Source organism: Osmia bicornis, chromosome 3, assembly GCF_907164935.1.
Source record: "Osmia bicornis bicornis chromosome 3, iOsmBic2.1, whole genome shotgun sequence".
Taxonomy (NCBI): Eukaryota; Metazoa; Arthropoda; class Insecta; order Hymenoptera; family Megachilidae; genus Osmia; species Osmia bicornis.
This window is the reverse complement of record NC_060218.1, coordinates 4664211-4687625: the sequence shown is the minus strand read 5'-3', so window position 1 is coordinate 4687625 and position 23415 is coordinate 4664211. Positions and strand designations below refer to the sequence as shown.

Below are 23415 nucleotides of genomic sequence, written 5' to 3'. Positions count from 1 at the left end.
GTTAATAACGCGCCTCCGCGACACGCCTCGATGAGCTTTCAATACGCTTGCGACGTCGACGTTGAACGCGCGCGTATCCCCATACGCTGGAGAGATTTCCACGCGTTAATTGCGCGGAACAGCATCGCCATGGAAAGCTGTCCGACCGTTATTGTCTGCTTCGGAACGGCTTTTCGTCGAGACACCAAAAGGGACGAGGAAAGTTCGAGCCTCGACTTTCAGGGGTGAATGCACTCGGAAATGTTTTATATACAACTTTCATACATAACAGTTGATTTACCACCGTTTCGTTTCATTTCGCTACGCAAATTGCTCTATTTAATCTCTTTAATACGGTTTTTCAGTTTATACAGCTTTCCGAGTGTGCTTTGAAAGCGAATGATCCTCTTAAATGTGCATACGCCCTCGTATTAAAGGGTACACTCGTCGTGATTTAATCAGTGCTCGAAAGGCCAGGAAACGTATCCTCGCGGCGATTCGACGAAAGTAATCGAATAAATAATTCTTGAGATTAAACGGTTGGAATCGTGCCTGGTGGATACTTTATATTAGGTCTGTCGATTCGAATCGAGGATCCTCGGTTATTCGAGTAGCCAGGAAAATTGGATATCTGGTAAATACCACGAACAGAAAAATCATCGCACTTTACTTTTTCAAAACGCCTCTCGACCGGGACGATAAGCCGAGTTCATTAATCAGCGTGTGAAATTCGTTCTCGCGGAACGTTTTCATCGCAGCTATACCGCTGACGTACGCTTAATCGTGCGGGTTGTTAACGACGAAGGATCGAGTTAGTGGAAGCTAGCATAGGGCTTAGAGGAAACGTTCGTCGCGTAACAACGGCAAGAACAGCAACGTACGTTCGGACACGGTTGATCGACATTCTAGTCGCGTTTTCCGAGGCGGAAACGAGTTGCAGCGGGTGCAACCTGATGGAAGTTGGTTGGAGGAAAGAGGAGAACCGGCGCTGATGGATCGACGCACGTACCAGCGACGATTTTTCGCGCTCGGTTTTTATCTGGCTGTTACCCTTTTATGACACGCGGTTTTTAGTGGCCACGTTACGCGCAATAAAACGCGCGGACGCCGTTTCTGTGCCGACGAAGATCGATTCGGCGTGATCGTCGATAAGCCGCGTGTATCGTACAGGTAGCCGTGCGATCGTCGCGCGGAATTTTCGTCCCGAGATTACGACGAATAAAACGAAAATTCTATTTCGAAGCACGATCGGTTCGCGCGTAAAATCCTCCGCTCGCTATTTCGAGAAATCGTCAGGAATCGAGGGAAAATCTTTTTACTATTATATCCCCGCGCTAAAACTGTTGAGCACCGTTTACAATGCGATGCGAGAAAAGTGGAAAAGATAATTCGAGCAGCAGGTGTTCAAACGTAAAGAATTACACCACCGATTTATCTTCATTCTTAGGAAAGCCTATTTTTGGGGATTTTAGAGTACTACGATCCCTTCAAGGTAGAAACTCCTGCGTCAGCTTAGGGGTGGTTCCAATCCTTGAAATCTAGGAACCGGAAAAAGAGGCACTCCCTTTTATATCACGCGTGCTGCCCTTCCCTTCCGTTCAAACGGAATCTTTGATTTGACCTTACGCTACAAATAAATTGTAACATATTACGGTTTCTTACCGGTACAACAATCGCACGTTCGTTTCGAAGATAAATTATGTACCAGTTGGTTCATTCTCGTTCACCGAGTGGTCGTCGGCTGGTGAATTTTGTAACGGCCGTTTTTCAGTGTCTCAACCCGAGTTAAAGTATAAATCAGGATAGGTCCAAAAGAAAGCGTACGGGATAGACAGCGGGAAACGCTACTTGACCTTACTGCTCGGAATGACAGGACCCTACGGAATATTTCATCGTTGCCGCACCTGCTACCTCTCATTGTGCACGCCTACCTGATAGATGTCGAAAGAACTTTGTACTTTTTATTCATATCCCCTTTTCTTCCTACGATCTATCTTACTAATATCATTAAACCCTAAACAATCCCTCTTAATTACTTATCGATCGAGAAATAGGATCAGTCGAGACGTTGTTTGCGTTGGCCGGCGTTGAGCCGTTTTACCACTCCTTTCCCTTTAATCCTGACTGGCTTCTGGGATAATTAAAGAAGATTTTTCAGCCGGGAAAAGGGAAGGCTGGCCGCGCTAAGAAACACAAAACCTTTACTTTCACGGCTAACACGACGTCTCTTCTCGAATCGTTTATCTCGTTCGTCGACTTTCTACCAAGACGGATTTAAAACTCTTGCTCCCTGAACCCGGCGAACTTTCCTCTTCGTTTCGAAAGAAATACTATCGCGTCGGTGAAGATTGCACGGCGATTCGAATTTTCACGATCGAACGAACTTTCAGCTTGATTCTTTTTATTCCGGTTGATTCCGAGTCACGGATTAATGTTCAGTGATTTTTCTTCAGGAAATTAGCTTCAATAACGACTTTGTTCGATTGTTCACAGAAAGGAAGCTTTAAATCGTTTCTTCTTACCTCTGAATCGTTTGTCGATAAAGGGCGTGTAAAAATGAAAGAGTATAAAAAAAGGAAGAAGGCGACGAGTATCTTCAGCTTCCTGCGGATATAATAGAAACGGTTGGTTTCAGAACATCTTTGTCGCTAATAATCCTGATTTTACGAAGATACAATGATCCCGATTGTAGACGGGAACAGCGTATCCCGGTCGTTCGCGTGTTAAACCCCGTAGACCGTATCGCAAAACAGCGACCAGCTGCTATCTGTATCCCGGCTTTCAAGCCCCGTTTTGAACGAGCGAACCGTAGAACGACGCCATTAACCACGCCGCATCTCCTCCAGCCTTTTCACCGGCTTCTTCACAGAGAGCCACGGCCCTTCTGTTTCGCGGTGCTTTTGTATCGAGAGAGGTCGACCGGCTCTTCGGGGACTCCTACGGCATAATAAATGTCCGCCTGTCTCCCTGGCCTATCTCTTATTGCGCTACTCTCCGTGGAACGTAAGACGAAGCGGAAAAGCGTGCAGGCAGGAATGTCAATAAGGGAACGCCGAGTAGACAAACGGCGTACGTCGAACCTTGTGAAAAATAGAGAGGGATGTTGGACGCTGGAATAATCGTGCACGAGGATACCTCATTCGGTATGCGTTCGACAAATTTCTACTATTTTAATTTTTAGTTAAAAATTTCAAAATGAAATGCTGGAATCTTGAAGGCAATTCAGGAGAAATTAAAATTGTGAGAGAAGAATGTTAGAAGATTTCCAAGATAAAGCCATTGGGAAGCTAGTAATCGGACTGAGAACAGAGAATACCCCTTTTGGTATGTGTTCGACAAATTTCTACTATTTTAATTTTTAGTTAAAAATTTCAAAATGAAGTGTTAGAATCTTGAAGGCAAATGAGGAGAAATTAAAATTGTGAGGGGATAGTGAAATTAAGTAAAATATAGAGAAAAATGTTAGATTTCCAAGATATAGCCATTGGAAATCACTACTGCCATTGGAAAGCTAGTAATCGGACTAAGAACAGAGCGCAGAGAAAGTTTCAGTGTCGACCAAAGGTCCTTCGGCAGTGAGAATTACAGTACGACAGAAGTTCAGTCCTATTACTTGCCAGGAATATGTAATATTCCATCAAGATAGGATACAAACAGCCCTCGAACTCGAGTCCAAGTAATCGTACTACCACTCCCCTGTATAAGATAATATCTTATGAGATGTAGTTACAGAAACAGAAGCATATCGATCAAGACCAGACAGCTATTTACAATTCCACTGCTTCATACTTAGAAAATCAGTCGACGTTAAAGCGGTCTTGACTGTGAGTAATTATAAGAATTAACGTGGCTGAACGGTGAAGGTGGGCGAAATAAGAGAAGAAGAAAGGAAAGGAGGATACGTTTAATCTGTAAGCAAAGTGGGTATACGTCGGTCTAGCTGGCGAAGGCGTGTCGAGGGAAGAAACAACGACGTGGCACGACAAGGGGATGGAAAAAGGTTGCACGATAGCAAGAAGCGAGGACAAGGAGAAGGTTGTGGGAATAAAAAGGGCGAGGGAGCACGAGACGTTCCACCCTAAATTGTCTTACCGACGGGTTCGCCGCTAAAAATCAATGACATTTAGAGAAGAAGCATGCCGAGGGGTTAGCTAAGGGAGTATCGTGACTCGAACGACCAGCAAGAAACGGATGCTGGCAAGCGAGACAGGGTGGAGAAGTCTTTTATTTCGATGGAAAGTAACTCTCTTCGACGATTGTCGTTTCTTTTGTCCGACTTTCGAAGCCACTTACAATAATCGAAAGCAACAAACCGCTAACCAGACAAGGGCTGATTCGAGAGTAGAATTGTTAAGAGTTTCGAGAATTTTTCAAATAATTCTATTAACGCGAAAGATTCGTAGAACCATTGGAACTGTCGTGATCCAAATAAGGGTTAACGAGGGATCCCAGTTCGGGAAGAATGCAGTAGACCGAAGAATGGTCGAAAAAGACAGAGTAAAAGTTGCGGAGAGTTTGTAAAAGGTGGAAACGAAATGGCACGCGACCTGGTTCGGACCGAAACGACTAAACGAAGCACTCCTTCGTCCCTGACGAGTCGACGAGTTCCGCTTTAAAGATAACGAAGCGAGTTCTTCGCGGGGAATAAAGGTAGGTAACCGGTGCGGCACCTGTCGAGTGTTTGTCGTGAGACTGTCACCCCAACGGGAGCGACAGGTGGGTTCGTTCTCTCTTACCTTTTCCTATATTCTCTCTTCCTCCTCGTTCCTCTCTACCGTTCTCCGTCTCTCGTTCGGCTTCCGGTGTCTCTCTTTCTCGCGGTATTACCTTCATCCGTCTTTTTCTTCTGTGTTCTTCTTCATCCTTGTCGAGCTACCGCGTAACAGCCACTCGCTCGGGGGTGTGATTTAAAGTGTAAACTTAAATATTCCAGTCGGTGCCGTCGTGCAAATAGATTCGATATTAATGGAGCTTCACAGACTTTACCGTGGTGTGAGAAAATTCGCGCGAAACGCCCCGTAACACGACGCTGTTCCACCTTAACCGAGAAATCAGGGTCAAACGGCTCGAGCGCCCTCGGCGTTTTTCTTTCGAACAGAACAGAGGTGGAGAGTTGACCGTTCGCAGGTGATTCATGGCTACCTTGAGGAAAGTTCAAGAAGCCATTCCTCGGGAATTTAAAAGCTCTTCTATCGTGATTGCTCGACGAACCCTTTCCACTGTTTGTTCAACTTTTCACGATTATATTACTTACCTTCGTTTCCCGTGTTCCCGCCTCGATCCCTCGGCGACTTTCCTTTCAATCGGAACCTTTTGACATTTCACCTCGAGCCTTAATCGTTCCTACTATCAAACTCCACTTTGCCTCTTTTAATCATCTGAGAATATTACATTTCTGACATCCAGTTACCAATCATCGATGACTGTCCATGGCAATGAAGGTGGTAACAGGAAGCAAAGGACAGGAGAGGTGTGTTGCTCTATAAAAGAAGAAAATGTTATACGACTCTTTAGAGAAAAATAAAGGAAGCTTTATTCTTTACATACCATAGCAGGCGATACGAGTCGACGGCGCGTCAAGGTGCCAGGATACTTCTGTCCCATGACATTGTCGCGCCGATCGACGGATATAAACGAATATCGGGAGGAAGATCGGGGAGACGTGATGGGGTCAGGGATTACGGCGAGTCGGTAGAGGGTCTTTCCTTCGCTCTTATTATACACACACTCGTCACTCTCGTTGCTGTCTCTCGACCACGTCCTCGTGTCACGAGGTCACGCCAAAATGGCCGCCAATTTGTGCAGGTTCATGATCGTCGTTGCGTCACCGGGTTGAAGCCTCAACGCTTCGCTGTACGCCGCCGCAGCTTGCTTGTATTTCCCGTTCAAGTGAAGAATCGCGCCTAGATTCGTGTGACTTCGTGCCTCGTGAGGCCTCAGCCTTGCCGCGTGTCTGTACCACACCTCGGCCTCCTCGAGCCGGTCCGCTTGGCGCAGCGCGGACGCTGCCGCCATCGACAGCTCGTAATCGGATCTGGAAAGTTCCGCCGCGCGAAGCTGCTCTTCCGCTGCTTCCGACAGTCGACCCTGCGACGTCAGGAACAGTCCTGAAAATCAAAGAAAATTCACCGTACATTCCCCGTGCTGACCGTCCCTCGACGCTTTTCAGATTTTCTTTAAACTCCGTCAGAAGGCGTGGCCGAGAAACGTCTCCGATATTTTGCCACCACTTCGCCCTAGGACGGCCGTAAATTTCCACGCGATATATCACGCCACGTTTCGCGGACCACTGCCTAATGACGTGTGTCACTAAGAGAGATAAAGCGCGTGCTTTTTTTATCACCTAAAAATACCGCTCCACTGTGACTCCTTTCGACCAGTAGATTAATCTTCTGTACGCTCGAGATTTTGAAAGGGTGGTAAAAAGTTTGAAAATGTTGTCAATATCCAAAAGAAATTCAATTAAAAAAGAAAAAGAAAAAGAATACAGGATATCCTTAAATTTCACCCTCCTCGATTATCGTGTTCTTGTTCTTCAACGTCTACTTTCATCCCTCGGGAGAATATTATACAGGTGTTTATAACAAGTTAAAGAATCTACGATCCTCTTATCTTCCTTATTAAAGTAATCTCGAAAAATCTCGGTTATCCAGCGTGGTTCGTTTCACTCTCGGCCCTCTTTACGAGGGTTTGTTTTCTTTTGTTTCGACACCAGGGGAATTCGTAATGTTCTCGTGGCGCGCAAACTTTCCGAGGAATCAATTACCCGCTCGCTACCACGGGTCAAAGAAGGAACCTGTCGGAGGCCACTCCAATTTACTCGACAACGACGAGCAGCTTGCTCGAACTAATGCGTCTCGTTGATATCGGCTATCCTATCTCGTAATTATAATCAAGAATGCTAATGATTATGCTTACCGTAATGATGATGCACGCTCGAGTCGTCCGGTGCTAATCTACGGGCTCTGAGGAACCATCTTTCAGCCTCCAGCACACGGCTCGACTGAAAAATAAAATACAACATTTTTATAAGCGATCGATAACCAAATTTGTTTGAACGCGGCTGAGATTCGACCAGAAGGACAATTCTTGTAAAAGATGGAATTGGAACTTGAGTACGGTTCTCCGCGACCTCGAAAAGGCGGGCCAATGAAAATTCATTGTCTACAGAGGCGAATGTTTATCGGCGAATCGTTTTACCGATACTGACTTTTCCATTGACCCTTCCGGTGACGCGTCTCGTAATTTACACGCCTATTCGCGAGGACTTCCTGTCCAGCGGAACGAGCGTTACCGAAGCGAAGACAAAAAATGGCGCTCTTACAAAACAGACCGTAACAAATCGGAGGGTAACATTTCGCAGGATATTTTCCGAGCTGTTGTTTTCGATCCGCGTTGCTTGTTTGCGTTTACTAACGTTTTTTCCCCTGTTGTTTTTCCGTCGCATTTGAAACTGTGATTTAAAAATAGAGAGAGAGAAAGAGGAAGCTTTGAAACGAAATAAAGAACGATAGCGTGTTTTCGTTTGTACAGGTGGCCACTTTTTCTTCGCATCGTAACACTCTCTTTGGTTTATTATATTTTCCTTCGGTTCGGTTTGTTTGCCGCAGATCCATGTTGCTTAGTTACGATAGCCAATAACCATTGTCACAGGTTACGATGAAAAACGTTACACTATTAACGTTGGTGAATTAATTAAAATTTATCGTATGTAAAGTGGCCGGGCTTGTTTCACGGATAATTAATTTAAAATCATTTTACAACAATGGACTGCTTGAACGCGCCGTGGGACCGATGGAAAATTAGTAATTCCGTTGGTTATTATGATTTCAAACAATTAAGTGTATTATGTAATTGACGGCAATGTTTGCGCTGCACTCGCGTTAAATAATATAGTTGATTAACACATTCGCTACCGTTGACAAGGTATTACTTCTGAAATTTAGTTTTAGAAATCTATAATTGTCATTGGAAGCGATTAATGATAATTACACTGTTACAAGTGAATATTTCACATCTTCGAAATAATATATTTTCGACTTTTGGAAACGAATGGATTAACGTCGAGCAACGAAAAGACAATGGAAGCAATTTCAAACATTAATTAAATAGCCGCGTCACGTTCGCAATACAGCGTTAATTGATCGCAAACTATTGGTACATTTGCAAAAGGAAAACAGAAGGTAGAAGCTCGTTCGGTGAACGAGACACGTACGGTAGAACATCACGGGTCTCGAATCTCTTCTCGGTTCAGTGAGCGTAATCGTCCGTTGTGTTAGATATGTTTTCACGAGAAATACCGGTTTCCGGTCAACGATTGGCTTTCCCGGAACACGGAACGGTCGGTGGATCGAGCAGAATCAGCTTAAATGCGCGCTGTTTCCCGTCAGCGGTTGGCTTCCCTTTAAGTGATGTGGGTCAACCGATTCCCCGGCCTATCGTTCGGCGCACCGCGCCGCCGAAATAGTACTAACTACTTACGTGCCGAGTCGAAGGTTCGCTAAGTGATGTGGGTCGGTACGTGGTCAGACTCGCGGAACGATCACCTGCAATCCAGGTTATCAGGAAACGTCGTTTGTCCTTTCAAATTCGAGACGATAAGTCTCGTTCGCCTAACCCCGACCTATCCACGTGATTTTTCTCCTTTCCAATCGTGCAACATTTGAAATACTATTTTCGAAAAATCAGCTACCTTTTAAATAGAACAGTGTCAAAGGTTGTTCCGAAGAGGAGTATCCTCTGACGCGAGGAAAGGAGGATCAAGAAGTTTACCGATTCTCTGTTTTTCTTCGACCGATATCTTGACTCGATAGCCACGTCGGTATCTCGAGGATCGCGAAATTCCGTTGAACGATATCGGTCGAGCCGTGGTAAACTTGGAAACTGGATCTGCTCTCTGATGAAAGAGAAGCGATCCAAAACTGGTAACTACTTACGTTTCGGGCCAAAAGTTTCCCGTAAGTGATGTGGGCCGGCACGTGGTCAGGCTGGCTGGCCAAACTTGCTTGGAACCACCTTTCTGCCTCCGCGTACTGTTGCAGCCTCGATAGAGTTTCTCCCAGTAGATTGTAAACGCTCTGTAACATACGATTTAATCGTCAGGATTACTTCTAAGAATTTTAACTTCATTATATATTTTTTATTCCCCTTTCCACCCTTCGAGTATATTTTCATCTCCTGAATTTTTCTCACAATACTCGCATCCAATTTCAATAAAAAAAAAAAATTCCAAGTTCTCTCAAACAACCCATGTTAAAAAAGTAAAAAGGAAAGGTGCAATTTTAACGAGCAGCGTTGGAGTGGCTATTAATATCGGTCCGCGTACGATAAATCCGCAACGGTAGAAAGTAATTGGCTCGAAAAGGGGGAGAATCAGTTTCGGAAGTTTTCTGATTTTCAGGACCAACGGCTGCTGCTAATGGCTGACGAAACTCGAGCCCAGCCGCCACACTTTTCTCACATACACACCTATGCAACCCCTTACGGAGGTACACATACGTACACGGATGTCTACACACCGGGAAACACGTACGGCTGTCTAAAAGGGGTGGTTCGATGGGGGTGGTGAACACGTATAGACGAGAACAAGATGGGAACACAAACGACTGCGAACGTTACGGAACGACTAACACCGAAAAGCTTCTTTCCGAGCACACGGGGGCTTGGCCTCGCGTCCCAGAGTTGTAGACTAAAACTTTTATGATTTTGTTCGTGCCGGGTGTGCTGGCTGGAAGAAGCAAAGTGAAGGAAGAAGGAGAGAGATAGGAATGGAAGAAGGAAGGGGAATGCCCGAGGAGAAGTCTTTCGCGGGCGGAGAAGACAAATGGCAAAGAGCATCGGAGGAAGGGAACGAGGTCGAATATCCAACTGACTCGACGGACCCGATTGCCCCGTGATTCGATGGATCCCGCGCCCGTTCCCGTGGAAATTCTTGCTATCCGATCGAGCCAGAGTAATCTGCAGCAATTCGACGAGGAATCGCACGATTCATAAGAATTCGATCAACGACGCTACGCGCCATCGATGATTTATCGCTTACCATCGGATTCTTTGTTCACCGAGGTCGGCTCCGACAGACCTATCAAATTGAATATCGACTCGAATCGATTCGAGAACTGAACCTCTGAAATTAAGAAATTGATGGGAAAAAAAGATGGATTCCTCTTTCGATAGTTTACATTTTTGAAGATAAATATTGTTTGAAAATTGTTGAGTTTAATAGCCTTTAAAATCAAGTCAAGCCGACGTAAGAAGAAATTACTCCATTTTTCTCAGAAAATTCCACACGTAATAGATCTTACAGCATCGAGGCTCTAAAAGCCCGTGGGAAGTTGAAGCGTTCTTTAAAAAGCAACGCCTTCTTAAGAAACCTTTATATCGCGATATCGCGTATGCGACGTAGGTACTACGCGTTTCTCGCGGTTGCATTCGAAAGGTGAAAGCAATTGCACGGCTCGAGGAAAGTGGGCGCGTCGTCAAAGAACGCGTGGTGCTTTTTTACAAAAGCGAAACGGGACTTGGTCGCATTGTTTCCCGTCATTATTCACTTGAACCAGTTTCCACGGACACGCGTTGCGAATCGTCCCGTTTTATCGAGCCCTCTTTTCGGTACGCGCGCGTCCTTTCGACGTCGCTTCGTTGTAAACCGCTCATGAATTTTCTTTCCTGCGCGATTCCTTCAGTGAAACGGTAACGATACGGCGGCCTCTGTGCCGCGACGGGACCCGTTGAATAATTCCCCGTCAAAGCGCGGACCGCAAACGATGAAAAATTTAAAGGAAACCCGTACCGAAACCGCGAGAGAACTCTCGCGCACACCGAGCGCTAATGCGCTCGAGAGAAAAGTAAATACAGGGAGGAAAGAATGCAGGCCCGGAGGGTAAGTTGCGAGCACCGAGAGGTCTCGAAACTCCATTGTGCCGAGTCATTATTCACTTGGACTACTTTTCCAGAAGAGTATTACGCGCCGCCGCTTTCAGCCGTCGGGATAGCCGCGCTTCAAACCTGTGATATGCATGTCTTTTGCATGGCCGACCTCGTCGACGTCCGTCGCCATTATTCTCGCGACAATCGCCTCCTCGAAACGTCTTCTCCTCGCATCCACTTCGAGCTCCGCTTCCTTTCGATGCTTGCCGCATCGAAAAACGTCTTCTCGAGGATCGAGGATTTCTCCGAAACGACGCTCTATCGTTCGAGACGTCAAAGAGACGCCGGTGACAATCGATTCACCAATCGAGTTTCCCTAGTGAAACATTTGCTCCTGACGAAACAAAAAGAATTCTCTTCTCTTTGCTTGTTCATTGTTGTTTCGTTCGTACTTAATTGTTTCCGGTTCGACGATATTTTTGAACAGAAATCTTTTTTTTTTAAATTAAATAAGAGAAATAACGGGTAATCGCATAAAGAAATTCTTTTTCCAAGGTATCTTGCAAACTGGGTTACAAATTCAACAACGTCTAACAAAAGAGTTTGCTATTCAATACTCCGGTGAAACAGCACGATCCTTTGTAGATATTTACATAGAAGCATATTAAAAATCTTTTGTCGAGAAGATAGTCGTAGCTATCTGCTTGTTTCCTCGCGATCGTTGGCTGCGCTCGAACCGCTTTTCGAGAGAGTAACGTGCTCCGCGCCGTACGCAAGCACAGTAGAGCAGCACGATTCCGTTGAAAATACGCCCTCGAGTTATAGGCAACAGAACAGGGCACAAAGAAGAGGAGCATCTCGAGTTGTGCGTCGTTCGACGTCCATTGTTCCACGAGTGTGCCGTTCCTCCGGGAAAAATTAGGGACGTAAATTCACGGCCGGTTCTAACAAGGAATTCAGAACGATCGTAGTGCTGCAGTTTAGTACGCTCTCAGAACAGTTCTGTTTTTCCTTTTTTTTTCCCTCTCCTTTCTTCCTTTTTTCTGCCTGATTACGTAACTTGACGATATCGGGAGGAAAGTAGTCGGTGCGACGAAAGTAGTCGCTTTACCGGATGAATGGTTAATCAAGCTCGGAACCTGATTTACCAGCTGGCTCCTACCAGCCGGTAAATTAACAGAACATTCTCCTCGAAATTTTCAAATTTCTCCTACCTCGTCGAATCTACCACTCCTCCTCTCGCGACCAGTTGTATAGCACCTCGGATTAACGTTACACTCGATGAATAATTAACGATAAGTTTCAGAATTCGTTGCTTAACGCTTTAATTTATCTTTTTACGAGTCCCATCTGAGGATTTAATTACTTTGTAAAATAATGATCAAAGGTTTCATTATTACAGAAAGTGCATGGTATTCAATTTTGAATTTGTAATTAATATTTTTAAATGTCAAATGTAGCCAAATGAAATATTAATTACTAGTTTAAGGTATTCTGCAACTTTGGTGCATCCCTTTGTACAATTTACTATGTAATAAAATGACTACTGTCAAATGTAATCTCCCTTTTATAATCATAAAATATCACAAAGGAAACTTTTAATGTTACAAAAATTACATCGGTAATACGAAACAGCAAATCGATGCGTTAGATTACAAAATTAATAATCAATCCTTGTGTCGCACTAATGATGAGCATTTCTACTGCGCCAGTCAATGTGTTAATATTACAGCATACTAATTTCCAGAAACGTAGTGGCGATAAATAATTAACCTAGACCAGATTAACAATTGATTAATAATTAATCATGGAAAGTTATGTTACGTTTCATTGTTACGTTGACCTATACTACTTACACCACTCGTATATGGACAACAAAGTTCAAGTCAACCTTATCAAAGATTTATGAGAGGATCTTATCAGAATTGTTGCAATTTTTCATTGGAGAAGAAAGTGTTTTATCGCTGGCTATATAGAGCCAGAATGGAAATTAAAGCACGAGATTGGAAAGGGATCGCATTTCAGCTTCAAACGAGTAGATATTCGTCGCTCGGAGGCAAACGTTTTGTTGCTCTAAGGAAACTGATAATTTGATACTTTGACGCTTTAAGATATTCGCTGACTGCAAGATTTTCAATTACCTTAATGGTTGCCTAACGTCTCGCTTTGAATCTCCTTAGCTAGAGTTGCGAATCTATTCATCCGACAGCTAACGATCCCTTTTAAGCAATATTCACTGATACAGACTGTTTTTAGACTTCGAAATTTATATTAAGGATCACTCAGCTTTTTATCGTGCAAAATACGAAACTTTCCTATGTATATTCGACAGACGATTTCCGGTTTCGCGAAACGATCCATGAATTATTGGGATCAGAAGTTGGAGCGCGTTTGATTCGTCGATAATTATGTTCAAAGGTTTCGCGAGGACAATCGCGGAGATGCAGCGGGTGCGAACAGGTTTCGAACGGTCGTCACGTCTTTGTGATTGCCGTGATTGTCGATGGTCGGGCCTCGAATACCGAGTCGCAAAGCCACGGGGACAAACAATTAGAGCGGTAAGTCGAGCGGGCCAATTAGGTGACTGACTGTGGGCTCGAGCACCGAAAGGAGAAGCAGCACGCGATACGCAAGAGGACTAATCGGCGAGGATAATTGGATTAAATTGCGGGCTCGCGTTTCGCGCATTTGAAATCTGGCCGCTGCCCTCCCACGCCTTTGATTTATACCCACGAACGGGGTAACGAACCGTCCCTCGGTCGAGGACCCCCGTTCGTTTCCGCTTTTGCGACGAGACTCCCAGCTTCAGCTCTTTGGAAACACCATTAATGCTTTTTGCTGTTATTGCTGCAAAAACCATTAATTAACGGCGTAGAAGAAAGGGAGAGTTGATTTTCATGTTGGAAATGCAATCGTCGCTCGTTTCAATGCAGAACTTGAACCTGAAATATTGCTAATGTTTCCTGGAAATCGCTTCGACGCTTTCAATCGCGTCTGATTATTCATTGGTTAATACTACTGATACTGGTAATTAACGTACTAAGAGAACGTCGATGCCACAAAAAATCAGCCGCTAATTGTAAACTGCAAAAATCCTTCGTGATTCTTTTTAATACGAAAGGAGCGTATAATTACGAATCGATATCGAAACGCTATACGATGGGGTTCCATCTGCTAGTGTCCAAGCAATTTCAATTAAAAGGTAACGTAACGGCGTTCGACGAAAATATAAAGGTCGCGATTTACAACGCAAACGGTGGCTCGCATAAATATTCAGGCCGGGGCTTCAGCGGATTAAGATATATTCCCGACACGTATGCAGGTAACGACGCGTGCATGCAGCCGGTCGAGCGACGGATGAAATAACTTTTTCTCTTTTTTTTTTTTTACTTCGTGTTGGGAAGAGATTTAATCGCGTCGCTTTAATGCCCGAACAACGTGTCCGTCGACGCTTCGTTCTTGCTTCGAACTTTAATCCCGTTCACTGTCATCGTCACGATGTTACGAGGTGATCATTCGACAAAAACTCTGATTAACGCGACGTACGCCGTAGGAGTTTGATAATTACGAAAACAGAGCCGAAGATATTTTCGCGATCTTTAAGAAGATAATGGATGTTTAATTAGCCGGAAGAGCGCAGGAAAAGATAGCAGTCGATAACGTGACTGAAGAGGATTAGGCAAGTTTAAAGAGGAATTAGCAAAAGTCGAGAAGGATTTCTGGCAAGTTGATCGAGAACCAGTTCGACTTTTTAATTGCAGATTAATTGACGCTCGATTTGGAACGTACGGACTATTTCTGTAGAGAATTTCGCCGTGAATGCAGTTAAGTAGTTAGAAATGGAAAATTTGCGATCCACTAACCGCTCGCTTCTAATCCATTCAGATTTTCGCTGGTTGGTCAGGTTGACGGTTTTTTCAGGTGTTTCGCGGTACGTGAATAGCCGACGAAAGGCCGTCGTTGGCTCGCGACGCGTATGGTAATTTCCAAATTAATTCCGCAGCCGAGTTTCATTAAATACCCGTTAGCTGGTTGCCCGCTCGTGCACGTGGTCGCACACGCTCGACTAGAATAAACAATATTCGTTGGAAAGGGAAAATTGATCAAACTCTAGAGGTGTAAGCCGGCTGAAACTTTCGCGAAATTATTTCGAATTCAGCCTGGCCGCGCTTGTATTAAATTTACATTAGACAAATACGCGGAGCGGGCCGACGCAAACAACGAAAATTGTTCAACCGACTCAACTAGCCGGGAAACGATTCGAAATTTACGCGTTCCAGAACGGGCTGAATCGATTGTTCGGGCGCAACTCTGGCGACCGGTGCGCACCAAACCAGCCCCGTTCCATCGTTAAAACGAACAGAAAAAGATTTTCTAATTCCCTGGCCATTTTTCTTCCATCGTAATCGTACCTCGTTCCACGATACCAAGCGATGGGATCGAGACCTGTCTTGATATCCTTTGATACATTCGCGCACGGAATTGATACTTTTATGACGATTTTGAAATACGGTGAATGATTTGAGATTTATCGAGGCAGTACTATCGATAGGTATCAATTACAGGAAAGATTTTACAGCCGTTTAATCCCTTTTGATCTAGTGCCAACCTATATTCGAGAAAGCATTCTCACTTTTTTATTCGATGAAAAATTGCAGTCGAATTTAAGTGTTGTAAATTAAAATTTTTCCAAGATCTATATGTTTCTTGAATGATCGATATTGAACGATCACGTTATCGGATCGATCCCATCGCTATTCGCGATTCGAATGGTTCTCGAAGACGATCCTCCAGGGGACTCGAACCGCTCGATTGCAAAGCGAAACGAACAATCAGACACCGGTCTGAATTAGGAGCGCTCAGCGAATGGATTAATTTCTGTCTGCGATCCGATTGACGTCGCGGAGGGGGTGGGGTCGTTCGAGCTTTAATTTCAACCGCATTTACTCGTTTCGTATTATGGTCGCGTAATATCGAGGATCTCCCACGAGGGGAATGGAAACTCGCGATAATCGCATCGAGGAATTGTTCTGAGCGATGACGAGACGGTTACCGACGAGCTTCGAATGCGTTATTTCACGATTAACCCTTCGGAAAATTAATTATCCGTCTGCAATTAACGACGACCAATCTAGATGCCTATAAGCCATCAATTTACGAGGAATCAAACGTTTTAAGCTTTTCGAATATTCTAAGAATCATGGAAACATTCAGGATAATTATGTAACTCGGCGCAGGCGAAAAATACACGGTTGAACGAAAGAAGAAGAGGAAAATCGAGAAAACTCGATAACTAATAATCCTCATGTTTGTCGAAGTTTCATTTTGGCTCGGTAGGAATTTTTATTAAACTGCAGAAAGTATTTACGGCAGTCTAGTTGGCGAGAAAAGAAGAAAAAGGCAAAGATAACGAGGCCAGGGCAATAGAATGTTTATTGCGTCTAGTTTCGCGTCATAAAGCTAACGGCGAGAAGGAAAAAAGGAGCAACCGGCCAGTAGTTAAAAGTTCTATCCTAGCTAAAAGGTCTTTACGTTCTGACGAACTTTCTTCTTCTTCGCCGGTGCGCTTAACCATCCTGCTCATTAAATGTTTATGAAATCATTGTTAAACGACCACCGGATTTGTCTACAGGTTTTATTTGGCGCAAGTCGATCAATAACCGTGAGAAAAATATATTTAACGTGTTAATTAAAGAGCTGTCAATTAACGTTTATATAAATAACAATATTTCCAATAACATGCCTGTCATTTGTGTTATGCAAATTTTAATTATTAATAAATATTGTATACTGTCTCTGAATAATACATATAACATAAACATTATTCATTCATTCATAAATTTTTATCATAACAGGATGGTTCGTGGATTTCTTCTTTTCTTCGATTATTTCTGTATACAATATTGGATAGTATCGTACAACGGGATGGAAACGTTGCAAACTATTGAAATTTCATTATATTTTACAAGCACTCGTTCGAATAACCGACCGTTCTATCAATCTCCCGTTAATTGTCTTTCATTCGATCCCCTCCGGAATGTCGATCGCTTAGAGATCCTTTCGAAATTTTTCGCAATGCACGGATCATCCCCTGGGATATACAGCTTCCCGTTCTCGATTTCTATCCGCCAGCAAATCTCTGCTATAGAACAAAAGCTTCGCCTGGTATTCCTGCGAATCTGGAGACGAGAGATTCTACTTAAAAAACAGCAAAGAGAATGTAAAATCATCCGTCGAGTTGGAAGGTTGGCGAGAGGGGTTATCTACGGCGTCCAGACGATTTTTTCCAACCCGTTTATCCGCCGTTATCCGATTCACCGCGACGTTTTAATCAGACTCGAAAATTAACGCAACCAAAGTAATTATCAGCGTCGCTCGTAAATCATTCCCCTCCGGCGACGGAAAGAGTAGAAATGTGACGCGGATTTTCGTCCAGTTTGTTCGCGTCGAGAACCGAGAGGATTCAAGAGTTCAAGATTTTCATGAAACTTTACAGACCAGAAAACTCGAAAATAAGAGAAGACGTTTTCTCTTATAATAACAAAAATTTAAGTCTAAGGGATGAACTATATGAAAATTTACACTTACGAGATTATTTCTAAAAATTCAGAGACTATCTCAAAATAAATGTAGAACAAAGATCTTAAAGAAACGAGACGACGATAAAATACTGTCTCTCGGTTGATTTTGTCGAACGACGAAGAAATTACCAACTGCTAATGGCCGGGTCCCTCGACTTCGTTTCATTTCCCTCGTCTAATCGCTCGATTCGAAAGATTCACGCCTTCGTCTGGATGGAACACGTCGCTCGGCATCCTCTTGAAAAGTTCCATCTCCTAGGGAAACGGATCGAGTCGACCGCTATGAAATTCCATGAATGGAACAACGCGTCCCTCGACGCCGAGAATCACGGATCCCTGATAATCGTTTTCTTCTAGGTAAACGGAGAGAGACAGCTAGGGACTTCCACAGCGTATTATTCCAAAGTTTCGTCCGATTTTCCAGGCGAACGGCCAGCTAGCCTCTGTACTCTGCCGGGGATACGCGACCGAGGGTCATCGCGATAAAACATCGGAAACTGGCGAAACTCCGTTGTAATCTTCACGGTGATGCTTTACCACCCGCACCTACACACACACATTTTCGCTGAAACGTTTCTCCACGTGTTCCTTTCTACTATATCGTATACACTATCGTTCAAAAGTCCTGGGACACTTGCTAAATGTCAGATAAACTGGAGGAAAACTTTGGAATCAGAAAGAAGTTTGGAAGTTTAAGAAAAATTTTATGTATCTCAGGATATTTTGTTTAAAAGTGGACATTCGAGTTGACCCTGGTTTTCAAGATTTTTCTAAGACTTTTGAAACGTAATGTACCCCGCCAGACCGGGTGTTCTTCGCCCTTTGTGAACCTAGGAACGTTCTTGGGAACGTCGATTATACACGTGTGTGTGGGTGGACGACCGTCGTAAAGTCCTGAGAGATATCGCGGCAACGATTAGACCCTCGTTTCGGGAACTAAATTTCAGCGGGTCCCGAGCAACATTTTCCCACCCCATCTTCGATCTTTGGTGCGTTTATTTTCGCGCGGTCCAAGCCTAGAATATCCTGTAGGAACACGTGGACGAGAAATCAATAATGAGGTCAGATTTCTCGACGAGCTTCTACTTTAATTTATAATAAAAGGTATCCAGTTACAATTCTTTTGATTTAATCGTTGCTTCTGTTATCGTACAAATGGAATTCAAAGCGATACGATCAGTCCCAATACCATTTTTCGTACTCGAACTATTCAAATTGATTGAATTTTATTTTTCCATTCACCCTTTGCTGCGCGATATTCAGGATATTGGCTCTTAAACAAATAGTTTCGAAAAATTTCGAGTAAAAAAAAATACACATCGAACAAATACCTCAGTTTCGCGAACTTCCTATTCGATACAATGACCAGTCGGTTAAAATCAATAAAAGGAAAAACGCAGAAATTCGTTACAAGCCACCCGATATCATTGACGATTTTTCGCTTACAACGATTCCGCTCGGCCATTGCTTTCCAACTATTGCCGGTTGGTACACCTGGTCGGGTCAGATTCTTAAGTATCGCGATACTTTGAACATCGTTCCGGTGAAATGAAATTTCCTCTGGCTCCCGGGGATGATTTTTATCTCCCTCTCGTTGCTTCAATTGCGCGGCAAGGAAATTGAATCGCTCGGAATTGTTTTCAGTTTGAACAGAAGAAGAGAGAAGGAGGGACGAGGGAGGGGAGGAGGAGAAACGAAATTATGGTTTTATGGGCGAGGAAAATATCCTACGGGAACGGTGTGATTATTTCTACTGGCTGAGTATGGCCGTCTCGACAATTTCTTTTTTTTTTCTATTTATTTCTCTTTTAGGGTGGCCAGCTGACCCGCACGTGGCGCAAAACTTGGCAAATTTTTCTTTCGCGAATCGCTGAAGAAATAAGGGTCTGATATTGGGTCGCAGAAGTAAGTTTTTGTCCCGTGGAAGCGGGTGTCGGTCGAATTAACGTCGCAGCGGATACGGACGATCTTAATCAGACCGTTGGAATCGATAAACCTGCCGGCCGCATCGCACTCGGGGAAATATGACTGATGAGATTTGAAGCTCTGCTCGCTTTTGACGTCTGCGAGTGGCGAGAATAGCAGTCGGTCATTTTTCTTAATTTCACGAGCCACGTCTGGTGAGAACGGTGCCGTGGAAAAAGCACGCGATTCCTCTTATTCTCTAAGAACTGGACTCAGATTTTTATACTTTTCTTAAATGAAGTGTATTATTGTCTGCTCGATAGTATTGGTAAGTTTCTATAAGAGCGGACGAATAAAAAGTTGCACCGTAAATTTCGCGATTTTATTCACTCGGTTGGCGTCTTCTGTTTTTCTATACGGTCGTTATTTTTTTCGACAGCCTGTATACGACTCACCCTCGACGAAGACCATAGAAAAAACATAAATTCGCGGTAGATCTTTCGAAAGCAATGTACGTGGCGTAACCTGGCTGCGAGCGTCGTCAAGGAACCGAATGGTCCATTTAAACGAGGGTCGTTTCATTCCCCCTTTTCTGTTTCCGTTGAATCGGCCAGAATTTCGTTGGCGAACAAGAAGTCCGTGGGTAAAACGACCGCCAGTAATAAGCGTCTTAGCAACCATTGCCTGACTGCCTGCTTGCGGATTTCATTACTTAAAAACATCCCCCCAGTTTCGTTCGCGTTTCTCTCGGTGAAATGCTTTTGCGATCGACTCGCGAATAGGTCGAGAGTGCACGAAATGGTCAGAAGAAGCGATGAAATGGCGGAGTAATCAGGAAAGAAGACGAGACCGCGGTGGTATTAACGAAACTTCGACGCAATCTTTGAATGCCTTGAGTCGCGATGAAAAGCCTTACTTTCTCGCTTCGTTTCTACGTTTTCGTTGCGAACGGAGAACAAATGGCCCAGTTTTCAGTGAAACCCGAACGAACCGCAGCGCCTCGCCAGGTGACAAAGGAGTCTGCTATGACCAAGCTGGAAGTGTTTAATTCGACCGAATGGCGACGCAAGAAATTCTATCTCCCCCTACTCCTGTATCCTCTTTTTACGCGCCGTTCTTTCGCATTATTCATTTTTTCCCTTTTTTTTTAAATTTTTTATCCCACGCAAAGGCATCCGCCACGCGAAGCTTCAACGAGGGTGGGAGAAAACTGTGACAGAACGAAGGAGAGGAAAGAAAAAATGGTGGAGTGGGGTGTACAATGGACGTTCTTCTGGAAGATTAAAGTGCGCCTGTACGATGGCGAGCGAGCTGCCGGGGAATGGCTCACGTTAAAATTAAAATTGCACACAAAAACCTGTAGACTTGTACGGGCTAGGGGGGTTGGTCGGTCGGGGGTTGGATCGCCGTTCGAGCCGACCGTTCCCTCGTAATTTAAAAGCTTCTCGGTGTTTTCAACCGGCCCTTAGGAACGCGTTAGCCAGCCACGGAACACCGGTTACGGAGACCACCACGACGACGCGACGTTCCTGGAAATCGCCTCGAGTTTTCGTGACGCAATCGACGTGTTCCACTTTGCTGAAACGCCGGCGGCTTGTATTTCGCGATTGAACGAACACGAATAGCACGCCGTACACTCGACGGGTAACCGCGAGTTTATAGAAACTAGATGCGATTTGCTTGAATGGCATTAATTGAAAAAAAAAAAAAAAAAAAAACAAAAGCGTGAGAAAATTCCAAATTTCATCCCTTCAGAATATATCCGTTCAAATTCGTATAAACCATGTGTGTACATTCGCGCGTGAAAAGCGAGAGTTTAATATGTCGGGAAAATTTAATTGAAAGTGAGTTTCGAGACGGAAGTGTTGGATGCATTCAGCAGAAAAAATGATTTATCGTTGCGCTTGTTCGCAATTTGTTTTGTAAACACGTACGTGTATTCGTATAACTGACTTTAGTTCGCAATCTACGCGCACCACGTTCATTTCAAATTTTCACCGCGCGATCGCATTCTATCAGGAAATCGACATCTTTCATCGTCGTATTTTAATCACTCTTAAGGTACTGTTCGCTCGATCGCACAGAATATCCCGTTGAAATTTCCGAATAATGACGATATCAAAATTCCTGTTCGCGTTTCCTGGATGTATTGAAATTAAATCGTCGAAAACGCGTGCGACACTTTCGACAGATTGAAAATCCACGAATGTTTGATTATCGGAACGTCCGTTTACGCGGACGTTACAGAAACATCAAAATTACAATGAAATATTCCAAAACATTCGTCGATTACGTTTTGCAATTGACAAGGATGATATTGAAACGTTACAAAAACCTGACTCGATTGTCCGCATTGTCGTTCGTTTATTTCCAATTCCGCGAATCAAGTAACCCCCACGAAACACGTTCAATACGTTCACGAGAGTTCATTCTATATATCTGGTGTCGGTTTACGAAAGCGATTCGCGTAGACCCACCGAAAAATACCTCTAGGGAGCCGAGAGCCACTATCGAGAGTAGAAAAAAAGTAGTCGAATGGAATGGGACATTATCGAGTCTATTACGGGGCGAGCAACGAACACTGCTTGTCGTGGTCTCGTTCCCAAGGGTAACCCTCCGAGTGTTCGAGACGCAAGACCGGCGAACGTGACGTTCGATTTTACCATTCAATGGTTGATCGACCTTCGGCAAACGTCCCAAAGAAAAGAAAGAAAGACAACCCTCCTCTTATTGCTTCTTGTCCATCGAAGTTTCCCTTTCAACCCCTGTCATCGATCCACTTATGCTCGATTTCGTCACCGAAAGCCGATGAAAAGTGAATCTGGTGGTCTTAAGTTGTCAGAGAATCGTCCTTGAGGGAGTAGATTCGTCGAGTAAAAAAAAAAAAAGGAATTTCCCAGGGATTTGACGAGATCCCGACGAATTTACGATGTAACAAGAGAGGATAGGTGGTGGAAGGTCGCACGCATTCCTGGTGAAATTACGAAACGGGACGGGACAGGATGGGATGGGGTTTGGAATTCAGGAGGTGGGTGAAAGTTAGGTCCGAGTCAGGGTTGTCGACGAAATAGGGTAGAGAAGGAATGGAGATTGGAGGGTGTGTACGCGCGTGTACAATGTAGATGTGCCCGCACGGGCCATGGGGATGGCGAAGGGACGAGGAACGGTTCGTAGATTGAGAAGATGAAAAGTAGAAGGGGCCGTGAAATTACCTCGAGCAGCATTGTGCGTCGCTCGGAGGGTTGCAAGCACCTAATTAGCCACTCAAACAGTGCAGCACAAAGCGGCTCTCTGTTATTAAAACAACATATAAAGAGGGCCGCGCAACCCTTATTTTTTGGACAAAAGGAGCGAACGGTGAGCTACTCAATGGGAAACATTGACTAATTTCTTGATGTAGCGACTAATATCTCTGGTGTCGAATAGGTAATTAGTATTCGAATTTCTAAGAAATTTAATTTAGAGCTTTGAGAACAAATTCTGTTCTTATAATTAGAAGATATAAATAATAGTGTCAAAAATGATGCGATAAATAGATTAAGATCAAAGAAGTTTTTGTATAGTTGATTTGGTTCGATAGAAGGATTTTTGATGAGCATAGTGCTAGGAAGAAAAAATACCGAGGAAAAAGTTTTCTATTCAAAAATCTAAGTTCTACTGAAAACAGAGATACAAAAGTCTAAGTCAAAGGAATAGTTCTCGTCCATTTGCCGAATAGAAAATGGATTGAAAAAGCAAAAAGTCTATGCCTTCTAACGCTGAACAACTTCGTTTCTGTATCAAAGGAAAGCAATATCGTGATTCTAAACAAGTGGTGACCGAGTGGCACAGAAATCTGTACCTGCTGGAGAAAATAAAACGCAATCTCCGAGTTATTTGTTGATCTTTATCGTCGTTGTCTGTTCACGAAGCCTGATAGAACTCGAATAACGTCGAATTTCAGCGAAACGATACCTACGACGAGGGGGAAAAGAAAGTAAACAAAAGACGAACAGCGATAATGATTCTCGTCCCCCTTTTTTTTTATTGAACGATCATAAGGGTGGAGGCGAGTAACCCTCCGGGTCGTTTGATTAACGAAAAT

General features: G+C 43.9%; 1 protein-coding gene across 1 annotated transcript in view; it reads right to left on the bottom strand.

Moving 5' to 3' along the window:
- Window positions 1-5378: 5378 nt before the first annotated feature.
- LOC114871477 (protein O-mannosyl-transferase TMTC2) overlaps window positions 5379-23415 on the bottom strand; it is a 143216-nt gene continuing 125179 nt past the window's right edge. The window contains exons 8-11 of the mRNA XM_046285286.1: window positions 8916-9056; window positions 6898-6982; window positions 5527-6086; window positions 5379-5459 (exon numbers count right to left, since the gene is read on the bottom strand). Of these exons, the coding sequence (XP_046141242.1) occupies window positions 5755-6086; window positions 6898-6982; window positions 8916-9056 (558 nt within the window). The 3' untranslated portion in view covers window positions 5379-5459; window positions 5527-5754. The remainder of the gene's footprint in view (window positions 5460-5526; window positions 6087-6897; window positions 6983-8915; window positions 9057-23415) is intronic.